This window comes from Rhinolophus hipposideros, assembly GCF_964194185.1.
Source record: "Rhinolophus hipposideros genome assembly, chromosome: 1".
Classification (NCBI taxonomy): domain Eukaryota; kingdom Metazoa; phylum Chordata; class Mammalia; order Chiroptera; family Rhinolophidae; genus Rhinolophus; species Rhinolophus hipposideros.
In genome coordinates, this window is record NC_138047.1 from 82,520,356 (window position 1) to 82,543,675 (window position 23,320).

A 23,320-nucleotide genomic window follows, 5' to 3' on the forward strand; every position below is an offset into this window, starting at 1 on the left:
ATATTCCTCTTGAGAGGAATGTATATAAACTGTACATGCATACATACACACATACTTCTCTAGAACAATTTACTGGAGGTGCAGGTTCCCTGCCCCCTCCCCCAGGAGTAAAAGATTCATTCCAAGCTGGCATACTTTCTAAAGTTCTTTCTCTTTTCTTCTTTCTCTCTTACATTATTTGCTAACAATAATGGAATCCTCTGGGTTTAAGCCAAAGAAAAATCTGGGAGACAAGATCAGACTTTGCAGCCCTTTTTTGCTGGGAGTGCCTTTTTTGTTTGTTTCTGATACATGACTATAAGTTATTTCTACCAAATTTAAATAAGTACTGCTGCCTTGTATCTTTAAGGAGGAAGGCAGAGGGACTGGTTTATTTAGGAGACAGTGACTGAGAAACCCTGTCCAGGCGGCAAAGGAGGGCAGAAAGAATCCAGACCAATTTGTATACAGTATAGTTTACTCCCATGAAATAAAACACATTTTTTTCATATTTGCTGAAAAGTAAAACAATATTGTACGAAATGTTATACACAGGGTAGGTTGTACATAGCAGTTTCAGAAACATCATTGCATCCACCAGAAAAAAACTATTCTAAAACTGATATTCACACATTTTTTTAATAATAATAATATGTTAGAAACATACAGTGTGGTATTTAGTATATACATTCCTTTGCTCGCAAGCGAAAAATCCTAATCGCTTCTGTATAACATGCTTTATTTTAAAGCCTAACCTTTAAAAACACTGTTGTGATATTACTAACAACTGCTTTTTATAAAATTAATTTGACATTTCGATATATATATACATCCTTTCAGTCATTTTAATGTTAACAATGCTAAACTTAAAAAATAACAAGCTTATAGTAATGTTAAAATGTCATATTCAGTCAAACATCTGTGTGTGTCCTTGCTATGTTGGAAATACTTTTAGTGAAAGATGTCAGACATTGAGGAAATTCCTTTGAAATCAAGGGGGCTCCCTCTTTAATTCAGTGGTTTCCTTTTTTCTCTCTATCTTCTCTTTCTCTCCCTTTCTTTAGTGCCCACGACCTTCCATCGTAATTCCCAGTCTTTCAAGGGCAGAGTTGCCCGGTCCCGCACGGTCCTAGGATCCCCACGCTCTAGGCGCGGCTCACACCGGCCGGTCCACCGCGTACTGGCAAGCACTCAGGTTGGACGCCGGGTTCTGCACGCTGGCGTAGCCGAAGCTGGAGTGCTGCTTTGCTTTCAGTCTCAGGCTGGCCAGGCTCGAGTTACATGTGTCCCTATAAACGTACGGAGGAGTCGGCGGCGCGTAAGGACAGGCGGGCGTCGGCACCGCGGAATTCAGGGACGGGCTGCTCAGGTTGTTCAAGTTATTCAGGCTGTTGAGGCTGGAGCCCGGGACACCGGTCACTGCTGAGGGCACCATGCTGGACGACATGCTCATGGACGAGATGGAGTTGGGCGGGGAGAACATGCTCTGCGACGACAGGGGGTTGACGTTCATAGAGTTGAAGAATGGGAAGCTTTTGGTGGACAGAGAGGCCGACGTGAGGCCCTTCGCGGCCCAGTTGTTGTACGAATAGCCCGGGTACATGTCGTCGTAGGGCTGCATGAGGCCGTTGAACTGCGGCCCAAAGCCGTTCTTGCACAGCTCGGCCTGCTGGTTGCGCTCCCGCTTTCTCCACTTGGCCCGACGATTCTTGAACCAAACCTGGGGGGTGGAGGGCAGGAGCAAACAGACGCCATAGGTCGGATAAGTACAACGTGGGTCCGGAGAGCACCAGAGGCTGCCTTCTCTCTGACACACTCACACCCTGGCCGACACCGTTTTCCCCACCCCCGGCCCGGCCCGTGCCCCAAGCTGCCAGAGCCCGCACGCAGTCACCCCCCCAAGCCCTGACCAAACGAGGGGGGCCCGGCGGCCCAGGCCTGCGCGCCCGGTTCTGAGCTGCGCCAAAACCCCCAGCCAAATGCCTGGCGGCCTGCGGTGGCTTCTTCACCAAGCCTTCTTCGGGGTCTAAAAACACTGACTGCAAAATAAACGCGGGTCAGAGGGCTTTCTGCCCAACGCTTCCCAACCACCTTGCAAACTTGCTTCCATTCCAAAGCCACAGACTAAATGTAGAGGGCCAGGGGCTGAGAGGGCACCAGCGCCGGCTTTCTCCCCCACACGGCTCCTCCCTCCCCTCTCGGATCTCCACTGCCGCCTCCCACTCCAGGGAATGCGCGCCCTCCCCTCAACGAGCGACGGGCGGCGCGCGCGACCCCGTTCCTCGCCTAGAAAAATAACCAAGTAAAAAGCAAAAGGCTACCTCCCCGACAGCTCTTTAAACTCCGCGAGCTTCGTGCGTAAATCTCCGGGAACCCAGAAAGGGTTGTTCTGCAGCCGCCTCCTCCTTTCGCTCCCCTCCTTCTCACCCTCCGCCCATCCCCAGGCCAGGCCCGGGCGCCCTGCGCTGCTCCCGCTGGGCCCAGTCCGGTGGCTTGGCTTTGCTGGCAGCCATCCACCCCGGCCAGCTCCTACCCGTGCCCGGTGGCCCCGCCGCAACCCTGCTCTCAATCCACATTGGGTCCGCCCGTCGCCCCAGACGGCGGCTTTTGTGTATTGGAGCGCAGACTGGCCCGAGATTTCCGAGTTGACACCGGTGATGTTTTACATTACACAGCCCAGCCGGGCCCAGCCGCCTAATCCGCATTTTTTTTTTTTCCTTTTCTCTTTCATTCTCGATTTCCTTTTTAGCCCCCTTCCTCTCTGCATCCGACTGCTATAAAAAGCAAGCCTCACTCCCACTTGGCTGGACCTGCAGCGGGCCTGGAAGGAGGTAGCAGGAGGGAGCGGGAGCCTAGCTCGGCGGCGGCAGAGGACTAGGGAGGACTGAGAGAAACCAGAGGGGTGGGGGAGGGCTTTTCCGAAAGATTCCGCAAAACCCACAGATGGTGTTTTTATTTTAATTACTTGCCATTTCTACCCTAGGCCGTATAAACTTTGCCCAGGGAGAAGAGTACGTGCGAGGCCCGTTCCCCTGTTGCGCAGGAGAGCTAATGAAAGACTGACCTTGGAGCAAAACCACACCGGCCGGCCTGGAGCACTAGCTCCACGCAGTTAAACTAAAACCATTTCCAACTTCATCCCGGCTCTTCTACCACTACTATTGCCTCAGACCTTACACAAATGCCACCCAGAGAGTGCCTTCGTTCCCTCTGCTCTGGGAAGTGCGTTTTGGTCTTATTCTTTTCATCATTATTGTTATATAATGTTTGCTTCTTTCTGCTTTTCTTCTCTGACTGGGAACTCTATTTTTCTATCCAGAACATTTTTTGTTTCTACAACAAAGTCTCTGGATCCCGCTATGTGTGTTTTCTGCTTCCTGAATTCTAACAATTTTGGAATTTTCCACCGACCAGCATAAACCAGGATGTTGCTACTGGGTAATTGATTTAAGTTCATTTTTGCCAATCCATAAAGTACAGATTTGCTACAAAGGTAAGCCCTTTCTTTAATAAAACTATTATAACTGGGAGGAAGGGTGTAACAATCTGAGAAAAGATAAATAAACCAAACCGAAATCTCTTCCTTTTTCTTTTTCTAAAAGGGCTAGCAGGATAGTAATTGTGTATTAAAGTGACTTCCGAAGATCACAAAACCAGGAGATAGGGTGTGGGAAAGACCTGAATGGCGGAAAAACCGCAAAGACCTTATAAGGAAGGCAAGAGTAGCGAAAAGGCCAGGCCGGGCGCGAAAGTTTCCCAGCGAGGGCCACTCCTTGCGTGTCTCTGGCGGGTTTTCCTTGTTATAGGCGCACAGGTTGGAGCCTGTTCACGGCTCCTGGCCTGGGAGGGATTTTATTAGCGCTCCCCTGGAGACTTGCACGTTGGGAACACAATGCCTTGTGCAGGGAAATGCCACGCGGCCCAGTTTGGGAGGGCGCTGGGTGGCGGGGTGGCGAGCCGGTGCCGCTCAGGGTCCCTGCGCCGGGCCACGGCCGGTCTCGGAAGGGGGAGCTGTAATCTCGCAATTGGGGCCGCCATGAGGCCTTCTGCTTTTGCAAAACCACCCCACTCGTGCCTTCCGGGGCGGCGCTCCCTTCCACACTCCCACCCAGTCTACACTGCCTGCATCTCTACAAACCCCTCCCGCCTCGCCCTCTCAGGCTCCGCGCGGGCTCCTACCCGAACTCGGGCTTCCGTAAGGTTGGTCCACACGGCGATTTCTTCGCGTGTGGACATGTCCGGATAGCGGTTCCTCTGGAAAGTGGCCTCTAGTTCCTGCAGCTGCTGGCTGGTGAAGTGAGTCCTCTGCCGCCGCTGCCGCTTCTTCTTGGACGGGTCGTCGGCGCCCACGTCCTCATTCTTTCCCTGCTGACTCTTATCTTTCTCTGACAATGAAACACACAAAGGTTCCTGTCAGTATGCCCACTGGCAACCCGGGAACTCCAACTGGACCGGGCGACACCGTCCGGGAAGAGCTGGGTGGCCGGCGGGGAGGAGTGTCTGAGCCGCCACTCGCGCGGCAGGGAGCGCTGCGTCTGGGGGGGGGGGGTTACAGACGTGAGTGTGGGTGTGCGCGCCCCATCTCCTCCCCTCCCCTGGCGCCGCACGTTTTATTTACATGTTTATCTCCCTGCGACGGCACATTCATTTTTATAGCCCGTGCTTTCAAGCACATTCGTACGCCTCTGCGCAGACACACCAAATCTCCTGGGACAGCCACCCGCGCGTGTTGTACAGACCCTCCTCGAAGAAAGCTCAGCTTTCGACGTGGTTAGGAATGCTAGGAAAGTAGATTTGGGGATTTGGTCAGGCACCCAAGTTCCTCCGCCCTTTAGAACGACCACCTCTTCTTCTGAGACCTGGTTTCAGAAATACTTTTCTAACAAGCGGAGCTTCTCGGGAGCTGAAAGCCTAAAGGAGAACAGGGCCGGGGTGGGAGATGGGGAGCGGCCTCTGAAGGTTCTCGGATGGAGATGCTTGGATTTTTGTGCCTCAAGAAACAGAACGGAGGCTAGGGTTGGAATAGGGAGGGCCGCAGAAGGGTCCGCGCCGTTCGCGCCTCTCCGGCCGGTGGCGGAGGTAGAGCAAAAGGGACGGAAGTTATGCAGGGAGCGAGCTGAACGACCACTCCCACCACACCTCCCCCAGCAGGGGCCAACTTCCTTTCGGGCGAGAAGGGTCGAGCGACGCGGGGCGGCTGGGCGGGGGTACCGCGGGGCCGTGCGGCGCCTTACCTGCGGCCTCGGGGCTGGAGGTGTCAGAGATGGTGTGCACCTCCAGCCTGTGTTTGGAGGAGTCCAGGGCGCGGGTCTGACCTGCAGCTAGGACCGAAGCCATAGCCAGCGGCTGGGGATGGTGACAGGAGGAGGACGAGGAGGCGGCCAACAGCTTGGTCCCTGCTGCTCCGTGCTCTAAGTGCAGCGGGCCTTTCAAGCAGTTCATGGACGAAGGAGCACACCGCCCTGGGAGTCCTGGGCCGCCGCCGCGTTGCGCTCCAAGCGCGGAGGTTTCCCGCGGTGGCCGCCGCGGGCAGAGCCAGGGAACACAACCCTCGCCGAGTCCTCCAGCCGAGCCCGCCCCGTTTTCTTCGGAAGGCTCAAGCGACAGGGTCGGCGGCCGAAAGTCAGTGGGCAAACGGAGCCATTCGGCTGTGGGCAGGAGGGCACTGCTCGGAGCGTCTTTGGGGAGCAGGCTTGCAAGCTCCAAAGCGAAACCAGAGTGGGCAAAGACCCCTTTCTTCCTTTCCTCCCTCCCCCAAGTACCCCTCCAATAAGGAAAGCTAACGCGGAGCGCGCTCTGCCCGCCCCCGGCGCGCAGCCCTGACAGCGAAGTGTCAAGAGTGACAGGGACAGGTAGCTGATATTGGATCCCCGCGGCGGCGGCGGCGGCGGCGGCAGCGGCGGCGGCGGCGGCGGCGAGGGCCCGAGGTCGCACCCTCCGCGACGCGCACACGCACCCCCCGACGGGTTGTCGAGCTCGAGCCCGGCCACGCCGCAGCTCAGCTCCCGGCACTCGGGCCAGCGACGGACCAGCTCTGCGGCTCCGCGCTTCCCTGTTGGCCTAACATCTTAAAACCAGAGGCGGGCTTCCTGGTGCCAAGACGTCACTCGGCCACTGCCTCCCCCCACCCTCCCGCCTCCTCCCAGTCGCTTCGCGGGGCTGGAGTGACGTGGCTCCGCACCAATCAGGAGGCCTGGAACCTCGGTGGAGGGACAGTGCTGCCTGCACCTATCAGCTGTGCGGGGCCGGGCGAATACCTTGGTGCGCCCACCGAGTCTACACCCGCCGGCTCCGGCCGGGCAAAAGACGAGCGGCTTTTTGTTAGGGCGGGGAGGTGGAAGGATGAGACTGGGAGTAAAAGGCTCGGGAGTAAAGGACAGAAAGGTCGAGGGCTAGAAGGTACATAGAGCAACAAAGCACCCTCCACCCCTTCTTTTTGTACCTCACTCTATCCATTTCCAATCTAGACGTGTTTTTCTTCCCCTATATGAAAAGGAGACGTGCTACTTAAACCCAGAAATATTTAAAAAACACCAACAAATCACCTCTCCGATCTTAAAATTTCCAAACAGTCTGTCAGGTGAATGCTGCGCTAATCTGGAAAAGCGGTATTTTAATTGCAAAAAAAAGAAAAAGACAGAGCCCTGAGAAGTCAGGCTAATAAATTAGAAATCGAGAAGCAAATGGACCCGTCAAAAGAAAATTACCCTGACTTTAAACGAACAACTGTTTGGTGGTTCACTCTGGATTTATACAAGAATAAAAAGTCACCTCAGATCACGTTCTCTGTAATGCTTATTAGTCCCCAGACAGAAAACATACAATAGAATAGAAACCTTAACCCAGCATTTTCAAAATGCTGAAAGCTTATCCATTCTACTTAACGTTGATTAAGACACATATCCTAGATCTTTCAAATTCCTTGTACACTGTATTAAGCTCGTCCTAACCCGAGAGAGAGCCGAGCTTTAAATTCGACTCTCTTGTTTACTTTATTATCAATCAGATTGAAATCCATAAAGCTTGTAGAATCAACAGCCTTGAGCTAATTATATATGAAATATGCTTTAATGAGTTTCCATACAATTAAGAATGTTGCCAAATAACCAATTTCAAGGGTAATTTTTAAGTCATTTTCTTTTCCTAGGAGGCTCAAGGCTGTCTTGAATTGTTAAAGTCCGAGCAGGCAGAAGCGGTAGCATGTAAGTGATGGGCAAAAGCTTGGAGAACACTCAGCTAGGAAAAGCAAAGCCTTATTCATTTATATAAAACAAAGGGAAAATCACCTTTGGGGACATCCAACTCTTTACAGCACTATTTCCAAAAAAAAGTTTAATTTCCAAAGAAAGTGAAGAAAGAAATCCAAATGTATCGTTTACAATAATTTTTGAGAGTCCTTTTGTCCTTTGGCTTGGGTCAGCTGGAGAGCACCAACTAATCTGCCCTGGGTTCTGCATTGGCGATTGCGTTATTGTGGAGTTAGTGTTATCATCCGTGACTGTGTACTTGTTTGGCACTGCAGTCAATCATTTGCAACACCAGTGTGAGTATCTTCAGAAAACTCCCTTCTTGTCCTTGTTCACAAGATTGGGAAACTTAGTCTGGGACAGAGTGGATGAAACAGACTCCAAAAATGTTTGTATGCTATGCGTCTCTCTTTGCCCTTCTCCCCACATCCAAACCCTATCTGCAACTCCTCCCCCATTTTAAACATTCTTGAGACAGTCCAAGGAACCAAATGAGAATTGTTCTTCAGTATCTCCTCACAAGTATCATCTCACTTTAAGGGGGAACTTTCTTCATAGTAAAGTTTAAAACACCATTTCTAATTTTAACTTTAATTCTAGTTTACCCCCATTCCAGGTATACACAAACCTGCTCAGAGGAGAACACATCCCCCCTGTGACAGGTCTGCATTAGCTGAAGCTCATACATTCAGCTATATTAGGTCCTGAAATCTTATCACTAAATTATACGTATTACACCAGCAGTCTGTTGGTAAAGAAGGTTAAATTAATTTACATTCTGTTCATTATCTGGTGCTTAAATGACGCATTTTATCCCTGAGATTTGGAGGAGAATCTCCTCAGACCCCACAGCGTTTCACCGAAGACAATGCTCTTACATTTGTAGTGGTTTTTAATCTGATAAGACTCTAATTTGCTTAAGTCTTTTAAATAAGGGTTTTAGATGTTTCTAGCCGTTTTCTTATTGAATTTCCTCTAATTCCCCCAAGATCATAAAGTATATGGGTAAAGTAAATATTTCCTGCCATTGTACTGCCAGCTGATGACCTATAAGTCAATATGAATCCAGCTCTTTTCTGTCCAATGTGTTTACTAATCATATTCTAGTTTCTTTTTTTAAACCTCAGTATAGCTGCGATCCCCACAGTACCATGCCCCTAAAGCCTCATTTCATGAAGAAACTCCATCACATAAAAAAATGAAAAATTCTCTATCATAGAGCATGCAAGTTTTTGGTGGAAACTCCTGGTTTTTTTCAAAACCCCCTAATTGCTTGGGAGAGCTGAGAAGCTTCATGGAGCCATACCGATTCTAAGTCCACCTCTCATTTAACCCGCCGAATTTTAATACAAGCACAGGTGGCTCTGCTTGACTAATAGAACTTTCATCAAGACAAATACACACTGTGAAGGACCTAAACCAGCCTCCAAATTGGGTGAAAAACCCAAGGAGAAGTGACAGCTTCTCATAGTGCCAAAGTATGGGAGATTCTGGAAGTGCTGGTGATCTTCAGGTAGCCTAAAAGCCTAAAACTACAAGGAATCTTAAATTTTGTCGATCTATTGCAAAGTGAAGTGGAGTAGAATAAAGACAATTATCTGGAACACTGTGGTTAGAGTGAAAACACACACCACATATGTATTATATATTATACATATATATTATACATATATATGGTCCTCTTCCAACTCCAGCTCTCTAAACAACAGAGTTTCTTTGCATTTTTCCAGCCGGTATTTCAACTCTCTCCTAATCAACTAATCACAAACTCTTAGTTTGGGTAACACACTTCTCAGGTCCAACAAGGTTCACTCCATGGTATCAACATGAAAAGTCTAGATGGGAAAAGCAGATGTCTAGTAGGGAACCAGGAAACACTTTTCAATTAAAACTGTGATAGCAGTGGTTAATTTTGGAGATTTAATTTATAAAAATCTTGTGGGTACACAGGTACAGGCAGTATAGATAAGGAAGAAGTTGGAAGGAAAGAGATCTTATGTTTTTGGTTCAGTACTACTGTCACCCCCTCCCTTCCCCTTTCTTTGACTGGTTCTAGAAATTTTCAATCCAGAAAAACTCAGCGTAGTCGGTTCAGGGAAGCCGGGCATGCTGCACGGCCTCCGCTGGGCAAGGACAGGAAGCCCAGTGAGGGTTTGGGTGTTTCTGTCTCCAGACATCAGGTAGCGTCTCAATTGGGTTTTCTTGCTAATTCTTTCAAAGAAAGACCCCTTGAAGACGGAAATGTGTAAATTGGGGTCAGGCGAGGCGCGAGCTGGTACTGGCCATCGAGTACCAGTCTTAAGGTCTTATTTAATTTCACACTCTTTATTGTTAGTTGCGCAAAGCCCCTCTGGCCTCTGCGGTGAGATTGGTTGTGCTGTGCCACCAAACTCTTAGTTGCTGAGGTCTGGGTATGGACTGGGACCCAGTCAAGCGACCCACGACTTTTAGAAAAAAATAGCTCGTCAGAGCTCACCTGGAAGATGGCTCAATTAAGATGTTTCCCTATGCTATCAGGCCGTAGAGGGGTAGGAATCTTGCTGTGGTCCAGGCTAACTCAAGGACGACTCCCCTCCCCTGCCATTCCGCTCGGAGCCACGTGACAGGCGTGTGTGCAGGTGGTGGTGTAAGGCGCAGAGGTCAGATGGAGACCTTGCACCCCACCCAAGAAGTGGCCCTTTCTGTCCTCTTTCCTCTGCCTGGCTTTTTTACGCTCACAAATCAAGCTGGAACGGGCCCCCTTTCTACCCCCCACGCCCGCCATAACACAGAAATTAAAGGCTTTACTGTGGCTGATTTTCCGCCCTTCATTCCCTAAATGAAATAAAAAAGTGCTAGTTTGTAAAAAAGGATGGATTCTTTCTGAATCAGAACTCTGTAGATGTACTGAGCAACACCCACCCTCTCTGGGTCCGTGCACATGGTCCCCATATTTCTGTCCTCACACATTCCACCACTTGAGGTATGGCGTGACTAGATGAGGGAGTTCTGGTGGCGGGGTTATGTACCCCCACGCTGGCTGGTGAAGAGAAGAACGAGGGATTAGAGGAGGCGCGGGAACAGGGGCCTGCCGAAATCACTGTATCCACGTGCCACCATGCCTTTTCACGTTAGCGTGCTACCGCTACAGGTTTATTAGGCGCTCATTTAATCGCAACGCAACTAGGCATGGAAAAGTAAAATAAAGAGAATGGTATAAATGTTTGCTTGGGGTAGGGAGAGAGAGAGAGAGGAGAGAGCGAGAGCGAGAGAGAAATAAAACGACAAACATCGATATATCAATATCCAGGTCCAGAGCTAGAGAAGTGGCAAGGGACTAACTAAAGTCACTTAATAAACAAAACAACAATTGGATTAAAGTGTTCCTCTCTATTTCTCTTTTCTTTATGTCTCCCTCTCCATCTCACGCCTGTCTCCCTTTTCTATTTCTCTTGTTCTCCCTTCTTTCAGTCTTCCCTCTCCCAGACATGCTGGTAGCTAACATTCAGCATTAGTTGTCATGGTGACCATAAATCACATAAATCCAAAAATACCCACCTATAATCTGAGATGAAGCTTTTATTTCCCTAGCGAAATAATATTTTAAAAGCTGTCAGCTGACAAAAAAAGGAACCCAGCTCATTGTAGTAACCCAAGTAATATATTACTTCTAAAGGTTTAAATTAAAATGTCAGCCTGTTAAAAAACACGCTGAGAGAATCTTGGGCACTCTTCATGTCATAGCCTCACAATGAAGTTGACTCCATCACTCCTAATCACTCTTTAACACATATACACAATTTTGCTGTGCTCTTGCTTCTATTAATTTATTCCCTCTCCTCCCAACTACCTCAGTCCTCATAGACTCTCTGCGTTGGATTGTAAAAGAAAGGAGTCTCCACCTGGATCAGAAAGGAGCTCGATCCTTTGCCTGAGACTTTTGAGGACCTTGTGTATTGGTCCTTGTTATCAATCACTTCCCAAATGAAAAATAGGGTTTTTTTGGGGGGAGGCTGTTTTTCAGGGCCATAATGAAGGCGACTTCCTAGAGGGGAGAAGAAAGAAACACAGAGAGCAGGAGTGATGGAGGATAGACCGAGTAGTGGAGGACTGAGCCGGGCCGCCAGGTTCTTTGGTGAAGGCTAGCCCAGGAAAGGGCGTATATTCTCCCACTCCTCCAGCCTTTTGCTCCTGAGCGGAAACTTTCCCATTTGGAGACCCTGGTAGTGGGGGCTGGCGGCGGGTGGCGGCCGCAGTTGGGCCTTTTGTCTTCCACCTTGGGCTTGTTGTCTTTTGCCTATCTTTGGATTACAGGGTATTCGCCTAGATGAAGAGCCATTAATTACCCATTCAGTCAATATTAGGAAGACCACAAAGCTTTTTACATAGGATTAAGAAGACATCAGATTGTTCCATTAGTATATTCCTGCTCACGAATAAGCTTTCGTTATACATTTCCTTTTCCCCGGAGCCGTTCTCACAACTGCTGCATATATTAGCAGCGGAGTAACAGCCGCCCCAGCCTGACCAAACTTGGAGCGCAAACCCAGTGGTAGCGAGGACCGCGACCTGTAAAGCCTGCTTCTGCGGGCGGGGATCCGTAGGGATTGACTACCTTGGGACAACTGTTCCAATTTCTCCGGATGGGGAACAAAAACACAAAACGGAGGGGCAGCTTCTGCCAATCAACTGATTTGGCGGGGAAGTCGAAAAAAACAAAAAAAGAGATCTTCTCTCCTTGCCCAGCTCCTCTCTCTCGTTGCTTCTTGCTCAGACCCCACGCGCCTTGACAGGCCCCTGCCCTGACCCGCGCCGCACTGCGTTTTGCTGCGGAAGGTCTGGGCTGCTGTCGTCGGTGTCTTTGTTAGCATTAAAGTCGCTTCCTAACAGCGGAGGGAACTAGGATTATTTGCTTTCAGGGGGTACTTAGAGACCCACGTAGTATGTGCTCGGCAAACATTTGCTGACTGAATGAATGGGGCATCCGTGGCTGCTTGGGCGGCGGGGTTATCCCGGGTCCTCTGAAGAAGACCGGAACCGAGCTGCTGCCCCGGGAGAGAGTGTGTGTGGTGGCGTGGGAGCCGCACGGGGCTAGGAGTCCCTCTCCCAAGGGAAGAATGTCTTCGCTCACTAGAGACCCGGGTGGAGAGCCCAGCCACATTGCCAAAGCTATTTAAAAATTCATGGCATCGCTGGGGGAGGCCGGGCAAAGGTACTCGCCCCAGGTTTGGTCGCGAAGCCAGGCGCCTGGACCAAGGGGCCGCAGCTCGGACTGATTTCAGCCCGGAATCCAGAGCCACCGCTGGAAACTGTAAGGGTTACTGACAAGGGTTACTGTAGGTAAGGGTTACCTACAGGTCATTCCCTTTCTGAAGGTCAAGATCACTTTTTGAGTTCCACGAGGAGGTTCCTTTAGGGACACCCCAAACAAGTAAAGGCCAAGGACCGCTGATGTAGGGAGACGTTCTCAGGGGCCTCTGCCCCGTACTTCTAAATTTACTTCTAATTTACTTGCTAATTATCAAAGGTACTGCTTCACTTGCCAACTCTTCCTCGCTCCACTTATTATGCCTAGCCATTCCTCTCTCCACCCTCTCTCAAAGCCCTGACCTTAGGGTCTCCAGCTGACCTCATGTCCCCTCCCATTTCGGGGTTCTAGCCAGGCTGTGGGTCAGCCCAATGGGTATCAAGGGATCGGGGACTCTATAAGAAGGGACTCAGGGCCCAGGCCTCCCAGAAATCTACCTTGCCTACCCAGAGAACATTTTCTGTCTTTAATGAGGAGGTGGGGTTTTGGTGGGTGAGAAGGCAGTGCCAATAATAGAATAACCTGACCCGTTTTGGAAATCGCATGTCATTGTGAACATTTTTTTCTTTTTAAAAGGAAATAAAAACTATGAAAAAGGAGAAAAAATCTTTTAAGCAGGCTGTGGCCAGAAATTGCTTATTGCATAAGTTAAGTTTACTTATATCCAGCAAAGAGAACGCTGGCAACTTTCCTTCAGGGGTATTATAGCTTTGCCTATTTATTTTGTGTGACATTTTTGGTCTACCAGATCCCTAAAAGCCAATAAAGTCAAGATTTTCAACATTTCTTCCTATCACATACCTCGTCTTAATTAATGGCATTAAACATGTTTGGGCAGCAATTTTCTTCTTTGGTCCAAAAGGAAGAAAAGAGAGAACTGGCAGTGTAGGGGAAGAGCCCTTCACATGCACTAAAATAATCCGGGCTGAAAGTAATGGCTATTTCTTGTTCTTTGTTTACTTGCTAATTATCAAAATCGAACGTCCAGGGGCACCTGCCAGGACTGTGATAGGAGCCGGCAGGACTCCCCAGCTCGCCAGCTTCTTCCCCACCCAGGAGGCCCTCATTTCACCCAGGCTTCTCGAAGGGGCCCAGCCTCTCAACTCGCATGGAGGCCACCTGCCCTCAGTAACCACTCCTGGGGTCAAAGAACCCTGGGTGGGGGTGGGGGAAGGAAGAGACATTTTGCGTCTCTCCAGCTCCTAGTGCAGCGAGACACGTCAGCCTCGGCTGGGCGGCGGCCAGTCCGCCCCGTGCGAAGTCAGATTGGGGAGCTCCTTTAGTCTGGCTGGAGCCAGGGCTGAACCCGCACAAAGCATTTTCCCCGGGAGTCATCGCTACTTTTGATTTTTAACCATATCCCAAACATACTCCGGTCTAATAATTTATTTTTACGACCGATTATCAAACAGAAGAAGAATTTAACACAATCTTAATGACAGAAATCACCCGACGTTATCTCTGCATGGCCCCATTTAACCCCATGGGGTTAATCCCGGACAAGTGAGCATTTAACTGGCCCAGCAGGAGGAGTCGCGATATTGTGCAGTGTCGAGGCCAGTCTACTCCGGACCACTTTAGATGTTTTATTTCAACAAATGATGTTTTTCTCTCAGATTCACCGGGAAGCCTAAATGCAGGGCCTTTGTTTTCTTCTTACTAATATGGTTTGTTTATTTGGCGAGGGTCCCAATTCGCCTCCCCCCCCACCCCCGGCACCCATTATATTTGTATCCTTACTCTTTAATCCGGAAAGAGAGGGTTAGGGGCCGAGAGCTGGGGGGCGGGTGCGGGGGGGTGGAGGGCACTTTATCTCCTCACACTATCAAAGGTCAACAACCTCCTAAGGCTAGGCACTTATTTATTAAGGAGCCTGGAAAACCTGGAGAATAGAGGAACAGTAAACTTGAGTTTTTCATGTATTCCAAGGGAAAGCTTGTCCCCTCGGCCCTACACACACACACACACACACACACACACACACACACACACACACACCCTACTGAAGGGCAAGTTTCAATTCAGCAAAGGCCTGTGCAATGGGGTTGGAGACATTTTAACTTTCACACAAGCCTGCAGGCTTTGAAAAGCAATGTCCCTTGACTCGTCCAGAGTGAAGCCAGCCAATCAAACAACGACACCACCAAAACCCGAGGCCCTAAAACCAGCACAACAGGTAGGTTCGCGTCGACAGGGGTACACACTCCATTCCACCCTTGGCTGCTGAGCACAGTCGCTGCCCTCTGGCTCTGCGGGCTTTTGTCAGCTCCTGCACCTCCCCAGCCAAGCGAAAATCTCCGCCAGCACAATCCTCCGGTGCGGTAAACTCCACACCCAGAAACCTGGGCGGGACGCGTCTGAGAGCCGCCGGGACCCGGTGGGCCCTTGGTGCTGCACGCAGTGGGACGTGGTGAGCGACAGAGGTCGCTGTTGGACCACTTTACCACGCCAGCTAGAGGCACTGAGGTGGGTTGGCATGTGCATGGATCAGGCCACTCGGAAAGCTAGAGAGAGAGGGAGAGGTGTTGGGTCTCAGGAGTCCAGTATGATTTGGGGAAGGAATTAACTTCCCTGGAACGGTTGCTTTCCGTCCCACCCAGAGGCCAAGTGTCTAAGTTCAAAGAGCGAGAGCGCCTGTCTGGCGGGCACGCCCGCGTGCGCCTCACCCAGAGGCCCCAAGGCGAGCGCCCAGCGCGCGGCCTGCGCTTCGCTCTCGGCCTTACCATTGGCGCTGGGATGCTGCCGCGGGAAGAGCTTGCTGCTGGCCGCCTCTTTCCGGCTCTCGGGAGAGTCCGTGAACTCGACCTTTTTGATTTCGGAGTCTTTGGAGAAGAGGCATTCAACGGCCGCCGGCTGCACGCCTGGGCCGCGCGCGCCAGCCCCACGTGCAGGGAGAGAGAAGCCCCCGGTCGCCGCGGAAAGCAGCGGGGGTGGAGGGTGTGGGAGGAGGCAAGACGGAGGAAAAAGAGGGACAAAGAGCAGAGACCCAGTTAGAAGGAAGAGTGGAGGGCACTCCTTCCTGTCTTGCCTACCCTCTGGCCACCCAGAGCAGGGAGCGTCCTCTCTCTGCTCCTCCCGGGCTGCCAGCTGCTCCTGCCCAGGGGAGGAGACAGGGGGCTTCGGGATGCGGCGAGTGGCTCCCTCCCTATCCACAGCCCCCCAAAGATGAGGCCGCCAGCATCCCGATTCTGATTTCCTTCCTGCCCTGGCCGGCCCCTCCGGGAAGCGCCCCACGCCGCGGCCCCACAGCAGGGCCGGTGCCTTCTCGCCGCCCTCGCGTGGCGCGGTTTCCCGTCGGGGGACCGGGCAGGAGAAGCGAGTCTTACCTAATTGCACACACGCAGACACTAGTTTGCGGCAGTTGGTCTCCATTCCCCGTTATCTGCAAAACAGAAGAGAAGGAGGGCTGTGAGAAGGGGCGGTCTGCGGGCACGCAGGGCTCAAAAGAGTCTGGGGCGGGAGTGAGACAAGGAAGGCAATTTCAACACTCGCTATATGCGTCTACTGTGCTAGGTTCTCGGACCTGACAGCCACTTGCTATCCAGCTTCATCCCCACTCTAGCCCCAGGGGGCATCTCCCTCTTGAATCTTCGCGAATGGCGGGCCCAGAGGCTTTTGGCCTATACAGCTACAGCGTTCTGGAGACCTAGGCTGTGGAACTACTCACATGGTGTGTGTCGGTGATTAAGAGCCCGTCTGAACAGCAGAGCAACCTTAACAAATGCAAACTTGGGGGGCGGTGGTGGGAGCGGGTGAAGAGGCCTTTTCTATTGGGGAGTTGTGTGGGAAGGCCACCTTTCAGCACAGTGCTCGTCGGTTAGTTGGAACTCAGTAAACATTTCCAGAATGTCAGCATCAACTTGTTCCTGTCCTAGACAGCAGTTGCCCTCGATTTTCTGTATTTCGAAAACGAGCAGGACTCTAACGCTCTCCAAGGGGTCTCCAGAAACTAGCCAGCTTTGGGCCTCTCGTCCACCAGGAGCCACTTTTCCATATTTAGCCACACTTCTCCCTGGAGATACTCACCCCAGCCATTTATTTACCCTAAAGTATGATTTAAGATCGCAGGGGAGGGAAACGGTGTGGCCTGAGTGAGACTGGGGAGAGCGGGGCGAAAGTCCCCAGAGGGTGTACTGCCGGCCAAGGACCAAGAAATAGCTCTGAGAGATCGGCTCCCCCAGTTCTCCCCCTTCTCCTTCCCTACAAACTAAACCTTTTTCAAATTTCCAACCACAACGCAACGAGCCAAGCCTTTAATGCGCGCCCCCTTTTCCGCCACAGGCGCAGGAAAGGTGGGCGTTGAGGGACTCTGTCCGGGTGGGTAGAAGAGCGGCGCTGCTTTAAAGACCGAAGAAATGAAAGAAGGCCCCGGGCTCCCCAGGACCGTTGGGTCTCGGCGCCGGCCTCACTCCACCCTAACCAGGGTACGCCGGCGGCGGGAGGGCTCTCTGCACTTGGGTCCAGGGCTGAGAGTGGGAGCGGGCGTTGCCAGTTGGAGGAGGGGCAGAGGCGGGCAGGTAGCTGCGAGTCTGCCACTGGCTTGAGTTACATTTCCCTCTCCTCGGCCTCTCCTGGAAGGAGCAAGACCCGGGGCCTCGGGCCAAGGTCGCTGATTAGAGGAGGGGCTGCCCGGAGCAGCAGTGTGGGGATCCAAGGGTGGGGACGGCCAAATGGTTCTCCCACCCGCTAATAAGGACCCGGGCGGGGGTTCTGCGATCCTCGCGGGCCCGGGGGCCCAGAAGTAGCAGTTTGGCGGCTCCAGATTTAGTGATTCTGCAGTAAAATCACAGGATTAGTCCCTGATTGAGATGTCTGTTCGTGAGATATTACAAAATTCATTATCACAGCTTTCTACTAACTCGATATGAAGTAACACAGATGGGATTTTATTAGTCCAGACTTCAAATGTTTACTTATGATAATTTCAGGGGACATTTGCATGTCATCATCATTTCGATAATCTTTTTTTTTTTTTAAACGTCTGAACTGGTTGCATTATTAGCCGGTAGCCGGAGCATTGCAGATGGTACTGCAAATAGTTTTTATTTTTTAAAAGAATGAAACACAAAAGAAAAAGATCGGGTCACTCGGTGTAAAGTCAGTCAATTATTACACATTCTCCCCCAGTCCCAAGCAAGCTTCAGTTCTGAAGACCAAACAAAGTAATACAAAACAAGTCTTCAAAAACTCTGCTCCAAAGGATTGAAAAGAAGGTCAAAGCATGTTCCTTAGCTCACTCTTAGTGTCCTTGTGACTTGGGGATTTATTTTGCAGTCAAAATGAGCCCTGAGACATGCATTTTTTTCCCTTCCTATAATGACCAGGCCTACTAGATGAATTGAGTCTAAATAACTGGGGAAGATAATTTAAAATTAAAAAAAAAAATCCAATTCCTGTCTGCTGATCCTTAAACGTGCCCTGTCAAGACAAGTCTTACATGACAAATTTGGCGGTGGGATTTAGGGACTGGCTTCGATGGCTAATCTCACAAATTAAGATGCACAACTTTTCCTGATGGAAAGTTCTCACTCCAAAAGTTCATGTCCAGGTATATACCAGGCAATCTTGCTCTATCCAACTAGAGTTTTCTGTTGTGAGCATGCTAAAAGCACTACATAACGAATGGAGCACACTGAACCACAGTGGCCAAGGCTGGCAGGCAAGCTCTAAGAAATAAAACAATTTGCTGAAAAATAATTTCCTATGATTGTCATAAGAAAAAAATGCAGGAAAAAAGATAGTACTAATAATACCAAATCCTTTCACATTCCTCCCCTTTCTTTTCACTTTGATAACCTATAACAAAATCTTCAATGGAAAATTTAAAAATAAACAGCAAAAGAACATATGTTTTAAATGAACTAAATTGGTGAGATTAGCTAGTAAATTAATTTGCAGTGAGTAATCATTTAAGGAAATTAAAATACTGCATAACACATTTCTGTATTTTACCAGTTTAAGCCTTCTTTTAAACCAATTAATATTGATGCTTTAGGAACACTTGAAGACAAACATGCTCAACTTGAGGAACAATGCACCTGAATAATTTAAAGTGTAGTTTTGCTTAGGTAAAATGTAAACCATTCTATAAATGAGGTAGCTATTTAATTTTTAGGGAAAGCTTGATTATTGAAACCTTGAATGATTAGTTTATGCTACAACAAAAAATTCTCCATGTATATTGCTTAACTGCTTTGTTTTCTTGACATAATTGGTATTTGAAATTTAGATGAATTTTCTCCAAAATGATATTAAAACCATTTTTAATTCTTATTAATGGCCTAAAAATAATTCAAGGAAATTTCTCTAAATTAGGTTAATTTTTCATAAAAATATTTTAGAATGTATGAATTCCTGTTATTTAATTCACAATAGTAAAATATTTTTCTATTTAGTTTCGTAAGACATAATGCACAAAAAAGAGCAAAAATCAGACTACCTTATGGTGGTTTGATTTCTAAATTGATTAGGAAAGTAAAGCTATTAAATTGGACTAAAAAGTGGAATATATTTCTCAGATTTAGAATCAATTTTTTTCTTACTCGACGGTTGGAAAATAGTCCTCTCCCCTGCACCCATTTAAACGTTATCTCCTGAAGTGCAAGACTGGAGTTGACTGGTGATCAATTTAAAGGATTTATAATCCGAAGTAATTGTGTGAGCTTGGTATCCAGTCCTGGCTCCCAGGTAATTCGTTTGGGCCTGAGAGGTCACTAACTGCCAGTTAAGATGGAATCTTTTTTTCCAATTGGTAACAATGGGATGGGGTCTAATCTTTCAGTAGCTGAAACTTTGTACCCGGCCCTTTATCTTGAGAATGCTAATCCTCTGCCTGAAGATTTGTCCCTGCCGTGTTGGCACCGAGATTTAAGGGAAGATACCTCGTTTTAAATGCCAGCCATGGTCTTGCTTCCCACTCCACTTCAGCGCCCCTTAGATTGTTGGTGTCTGTGATTGGGGACTAAAGGCACAGGGCTTTGCTAGGGCTGTTTGCCAACTGCGTTACCTGGGGGTGGGGGTGGAGGTGGGAAGGCAGTCCCAAGAGCTACAAATCACCTACAGTGAAGATTCTCCAAAGTGGAACAAATTTCCAAACTCGCATTATCTCACATCCCTGCGGGACAGACGGCCTCCACTTACCGGCTACCGGGAGAGAGCTGCTGTCTCCGCGTCCCACCGCTTCCCGGGGAGATTTCCAGCGAGCCAGGCGCGGGCTGAGAGCACTGCAGGGCTCCCGAGGGTGCCAAGTTCCGAGGGTGTCCACGGGGACGCGGGGGCCTCCGGAATCTAGCCGTCACTGGCAGTTTCTTTCTGCTCCTCTCCAGCTTTCTCGCTCGGTCTCGCACTCTCTCTCCCCTCCCTCGCTCTCATCCCTCTCTCTTCCCTCCGCTCCGACTCCGTGTGGGGAGTGACGTGACGTCAGCAGAGATTCCACCAAACTCCACTGCACAGTGGCGGGCGGGCGGCCGAGCCGGGCTGCACCGCTGGCGAGTAGGAGCCAGCTCAGCTCTTGGGCGAGCGCGGGGGGGAGAGAGCAGGGGCGCCGAGAAGCGAGGCAGAGGAGGGAGGTAAATACCGGCTGGCCGAGGAGTCGGGAGCCGGAGAAAGAGCCCGGAGAGCGAAGGAAAGAGAGGGAGCCGGCCAGGGCGCTTAGACAGGAGCAGACGAGCAGCAGGCGCGCGCGCTCCCACTGTGGAAAGGAGGACAAGAGGGGAGGATGGGAGGGGGAGGAGAAAAAGCGATCTGCGCCAGACCCGGAGCTCCAAGAAATCAGAGGGGAGGGTCAGGGAGTCCGGGAGACTGAAAGGGGCTTCTGGGGAGCAAACCGGGTCGGACAGGAAGGAAGGGACAGAGAAAGTGGCTTAAGAAATGGAACAAAGGACCTTGTGCTTGGGATTGTTTGAGACGAGGTGTGTGGGATATGAGTTTGAGTGTGCCTGTGTGTGACCTTTCAGGCCTGCATGGTTGAGGGAAGAGGTCAAAGAAACGAGGAATTGCGGGGGACGGAGGGAGTGAGGACAGACAGAAGGCTGGAGTTAAGGTAGGTGGGGTGGGGGTGAGATAGGAGAAATCTGGAAAAATGGGTGAACAGGGACAGCCGGGGGCGAGCGAACCAGCGAGCGAGATTATTCGCCCGAGGAAGGCAGGGGAGCTTGGCCCAGCTCAGAGGGCCGGGACACAGGCGCCGGAGGTCAAGGCGAGGGGGCCCAGCGCGCCGCACGCGGTGTCCGCGCGCAGGTGGGCACCGCCAGGCACTGACCAGTGTACACGAAGGATTGCGCTGGACAAGGCTCGGGCGCTCATAGAGTCTAGAATTTCCTCTGCTGTACCTACACTCAACAAGTTCACCCCGGGTCATGGATATCTCATTTTTTAAAATGACGAGGTTAGGGTTCCTGGCGAGCACGGAATTAAATTGCACGGAAAGGTGGTGGGGGTGGGAAGGGAAGCTCCCCTCAAAACCACATTTGCTCCTAAAAGTCGAAGAACATGTGAAGTTAGAGGGGTCAATTTTACCCAAAAAAATAGGCTCTACTTCTAAACCCCAACTTCTAGACTGGAGCAAGGGCGTGTGTTTTGGTAGCGGTCAGGATACTGTGTCCTGCCTTTGGGTGGAAGGACTATAAATATGATTTGCCTGGAAGACCAGGTGCGAAGGCTTCTGCCAGGCATATTGGACAAAGTTCTCTCAATCTCAAGGGCGTCCTGGTAACGTATATTTTTTGGAAAGTATCAGAAAACAGCCATAGCTCTGGGCTGGGTTTTCCCACCAATATTAATTCCTGCATAGGAGCAAAACCTCAGCCAGGTTCTCTATTAAAGAGCCCTCCCTTCTGATCCTCTAAAGTTCCTTGTACAATTTGTATCGCTCTTCCTAGACCAACATGCCAATTCTCTCAATTTTAGGAAAATATAATGATTTGTTGGGAGAACGTGTGTGAAATATGTACATTAGAAAGGCCTGGCGTTTAAAATAACCCAGGTCACCACATAGGTGCGGGGCTTTCTGTGCATTTGGGGGGCTGTCTGGAACATGTTATGCGTTTTCTTGAATTACTCCGTGTTTTGAATTCATTTGAGTTACCAGTAAAAACAGGCAAACAAACTTGCTTAATTTGTTTTGAGTGCTAAATCCCTTCACTTTGAAATAGCTAACAGTCGACAGATGGACTCATTTTGTGGAAAGGGTTAGCCTCTTCAGCCACGAAGAAAACTGAGGAAAGATCTACATTTTAAAGCCATTTCTAACCTCCACATAACATCAGTGAAAACTCAAACTTTATCTCTTTACTGGGTGAAAATTCGAGGCAGTTTTATTTAAGGGAAGAGAAATGAAAAGAAAATGCCCATGTGCTGTTTTTATTTTTATTTCTCCTCGGTCTCTGGGAATTTTTATTTATTGTTTCCGAAACCTTGCTGAGGCAAGAAAAATCAAATTTAATCAACAAGTCTTACAAGTGAAATCTAAAGTCATAACGTACCCGCAAACGTGGTCTGAGAGAGACATTTTCACCTCTGCCTACCAAGGATTTCTCCTCTCCACCCCCAGCTAATGTCCTCCCCCGCTTTTTTTCTTTTCATTTTGTAGAGAGTAAGATACGCTCACAGCAGACCTGACTCTCCTTCATCTGGTGGCGAGGATGGGAAATCTTACGGAGAAGTGGGAAAAGGGAGAAAATCAGAGACAGGAAGATTCAGAGATCAGGAGAGTCAAGGAAGAGAGAACAGGGCTGCGCTGGGAAGACGCGCAGATAGATCTGCGCGTGAAGCCCCCTCCCTCTCTGGATTCAGAGGTTTGCACACCAGGGCTGGGAGGAAGGGGCTCCGGGAAGCTCACGTCCCCTCGCCCCCCTTCTGTCTGGAGTCGCGCCGGCCAGGGGCTGGTTAACCCCAGTCCGTCCGTCGCAGACAGAGCGCGGAGCTTTTGGGTCCTCGCATCGCCCAGCGCCAGTGCAGCTGAAGTGAGCAGCTGGTGGGAAATGCAAATGGCTCCTGGAGAAATAGAAGATACAGAATGATTCTCATTCCCTCCTCGAGTGTGTGGAAGGAGCTGGACATACGTTTCACGCTCCTAATCCTTCTTTTACATTTTTAGTCATACTCCTATTAAACAACTAATTAATGCCCAGAACCACCAGGGAATACATTAGGCATGCAGCGGAGGCAGGGTGCTGGGGGGCTACAAACCGCGAGCTGATGTAAGACGTGGATTTCAGGTTTTTCCCTGTCAGAGCAGAAATGGAAAAGTGGGCCGTGGCGATTGTATTTAGATTCCGATTACTCCAAATTAGAAGGGGGTGAAAGGAGCGTCCAAGCAAAGCAAGCACTTGCCTGCCTTGCTGATGTAAACAAAATTGTAGCATCAAAGGTACCAACCAGCTCCTTAAGGGCGAGGTCTCCTTGGTTGGGAAACGCTGACCTTATGTATCTGTGAATTTCAAGGATGTTACAGTTCGATATAAACAACTCCGGTCGGATCTCCTGGTAATCCTTGATGAGACTCAGTGTTCTAGAATATCTTTAAAAAATTTCCCCGGATGTGTACATCCTTTTGACTTTTTTCAAAATTTTGAACTATGTCTAAAGGTAATAACCTTTCAGTAAACCAGTGCTCTGGACCATTTCCCCTAACCTTTCCTTCTGTCTTTTAAGCTATCTGATTTATTGTGTGGGGGACACAGGGAACTAAACATATAGCCCCCCTCAAAAAAAAACAGCCCAGAAAAGAGGGGTACTGGCTAAATGGTGTTTGAGAATGTTTAGTGAGATTCTGAATTATACTCCTCCCTCTAATATTTTGAAGCAA

General features: G+C 49.7%; 1 protein-coding gene across 3 annotated transcripts; it reads right to left on the reverse strand.

Annotated features, from left to right (window-relative positions):
- Positions 1-442: 442 nt before the first annotated feature.
- Positions 443-20,207, reverse strand: PITX2 (paired like homeodomain 2). Of its 3 annotated transcripts, XM_081049456.1 has the most exons (5): positions 19,654-20,207; positions 15,840-15,895; positions 15,237-15,374; positions 4,159-4,364; positions 443-1,699 (listed from the first exon to the last, which is right to left on the reverse strand). In XM_081049456.1, exons 2-5 carry the CDS (start codon positions 15,883-15,885, stop codon positions 1,136-1,138), a joined length of 954 nt encoding a protein of 317 aa, XP_080905582.1. In that variant the 5' UTR covers positions 15,886-15,895; positions 19,654-20,207; the 3' UTR covers positions 443-1,135. The 3 variants fall into 3 exon arrangements, with proteins under 3 accessions (XP_080905582.1, XP_080905583.1, XP_080905581.1); XM_081049457.1 differs by lacking the exon at positions 15,237-15,374 and having other exon boundaries at positions 19,654-19,887; XM_081049455.1 differs by lacking the exons at positions 15,237-15,374; positions 15,840-15,895; positions 19,654-20,207 and adding an exon at positions 5,214-6,095.
- Positions 20,208-23,320: the final 3,113 nt, after the last annotated feature.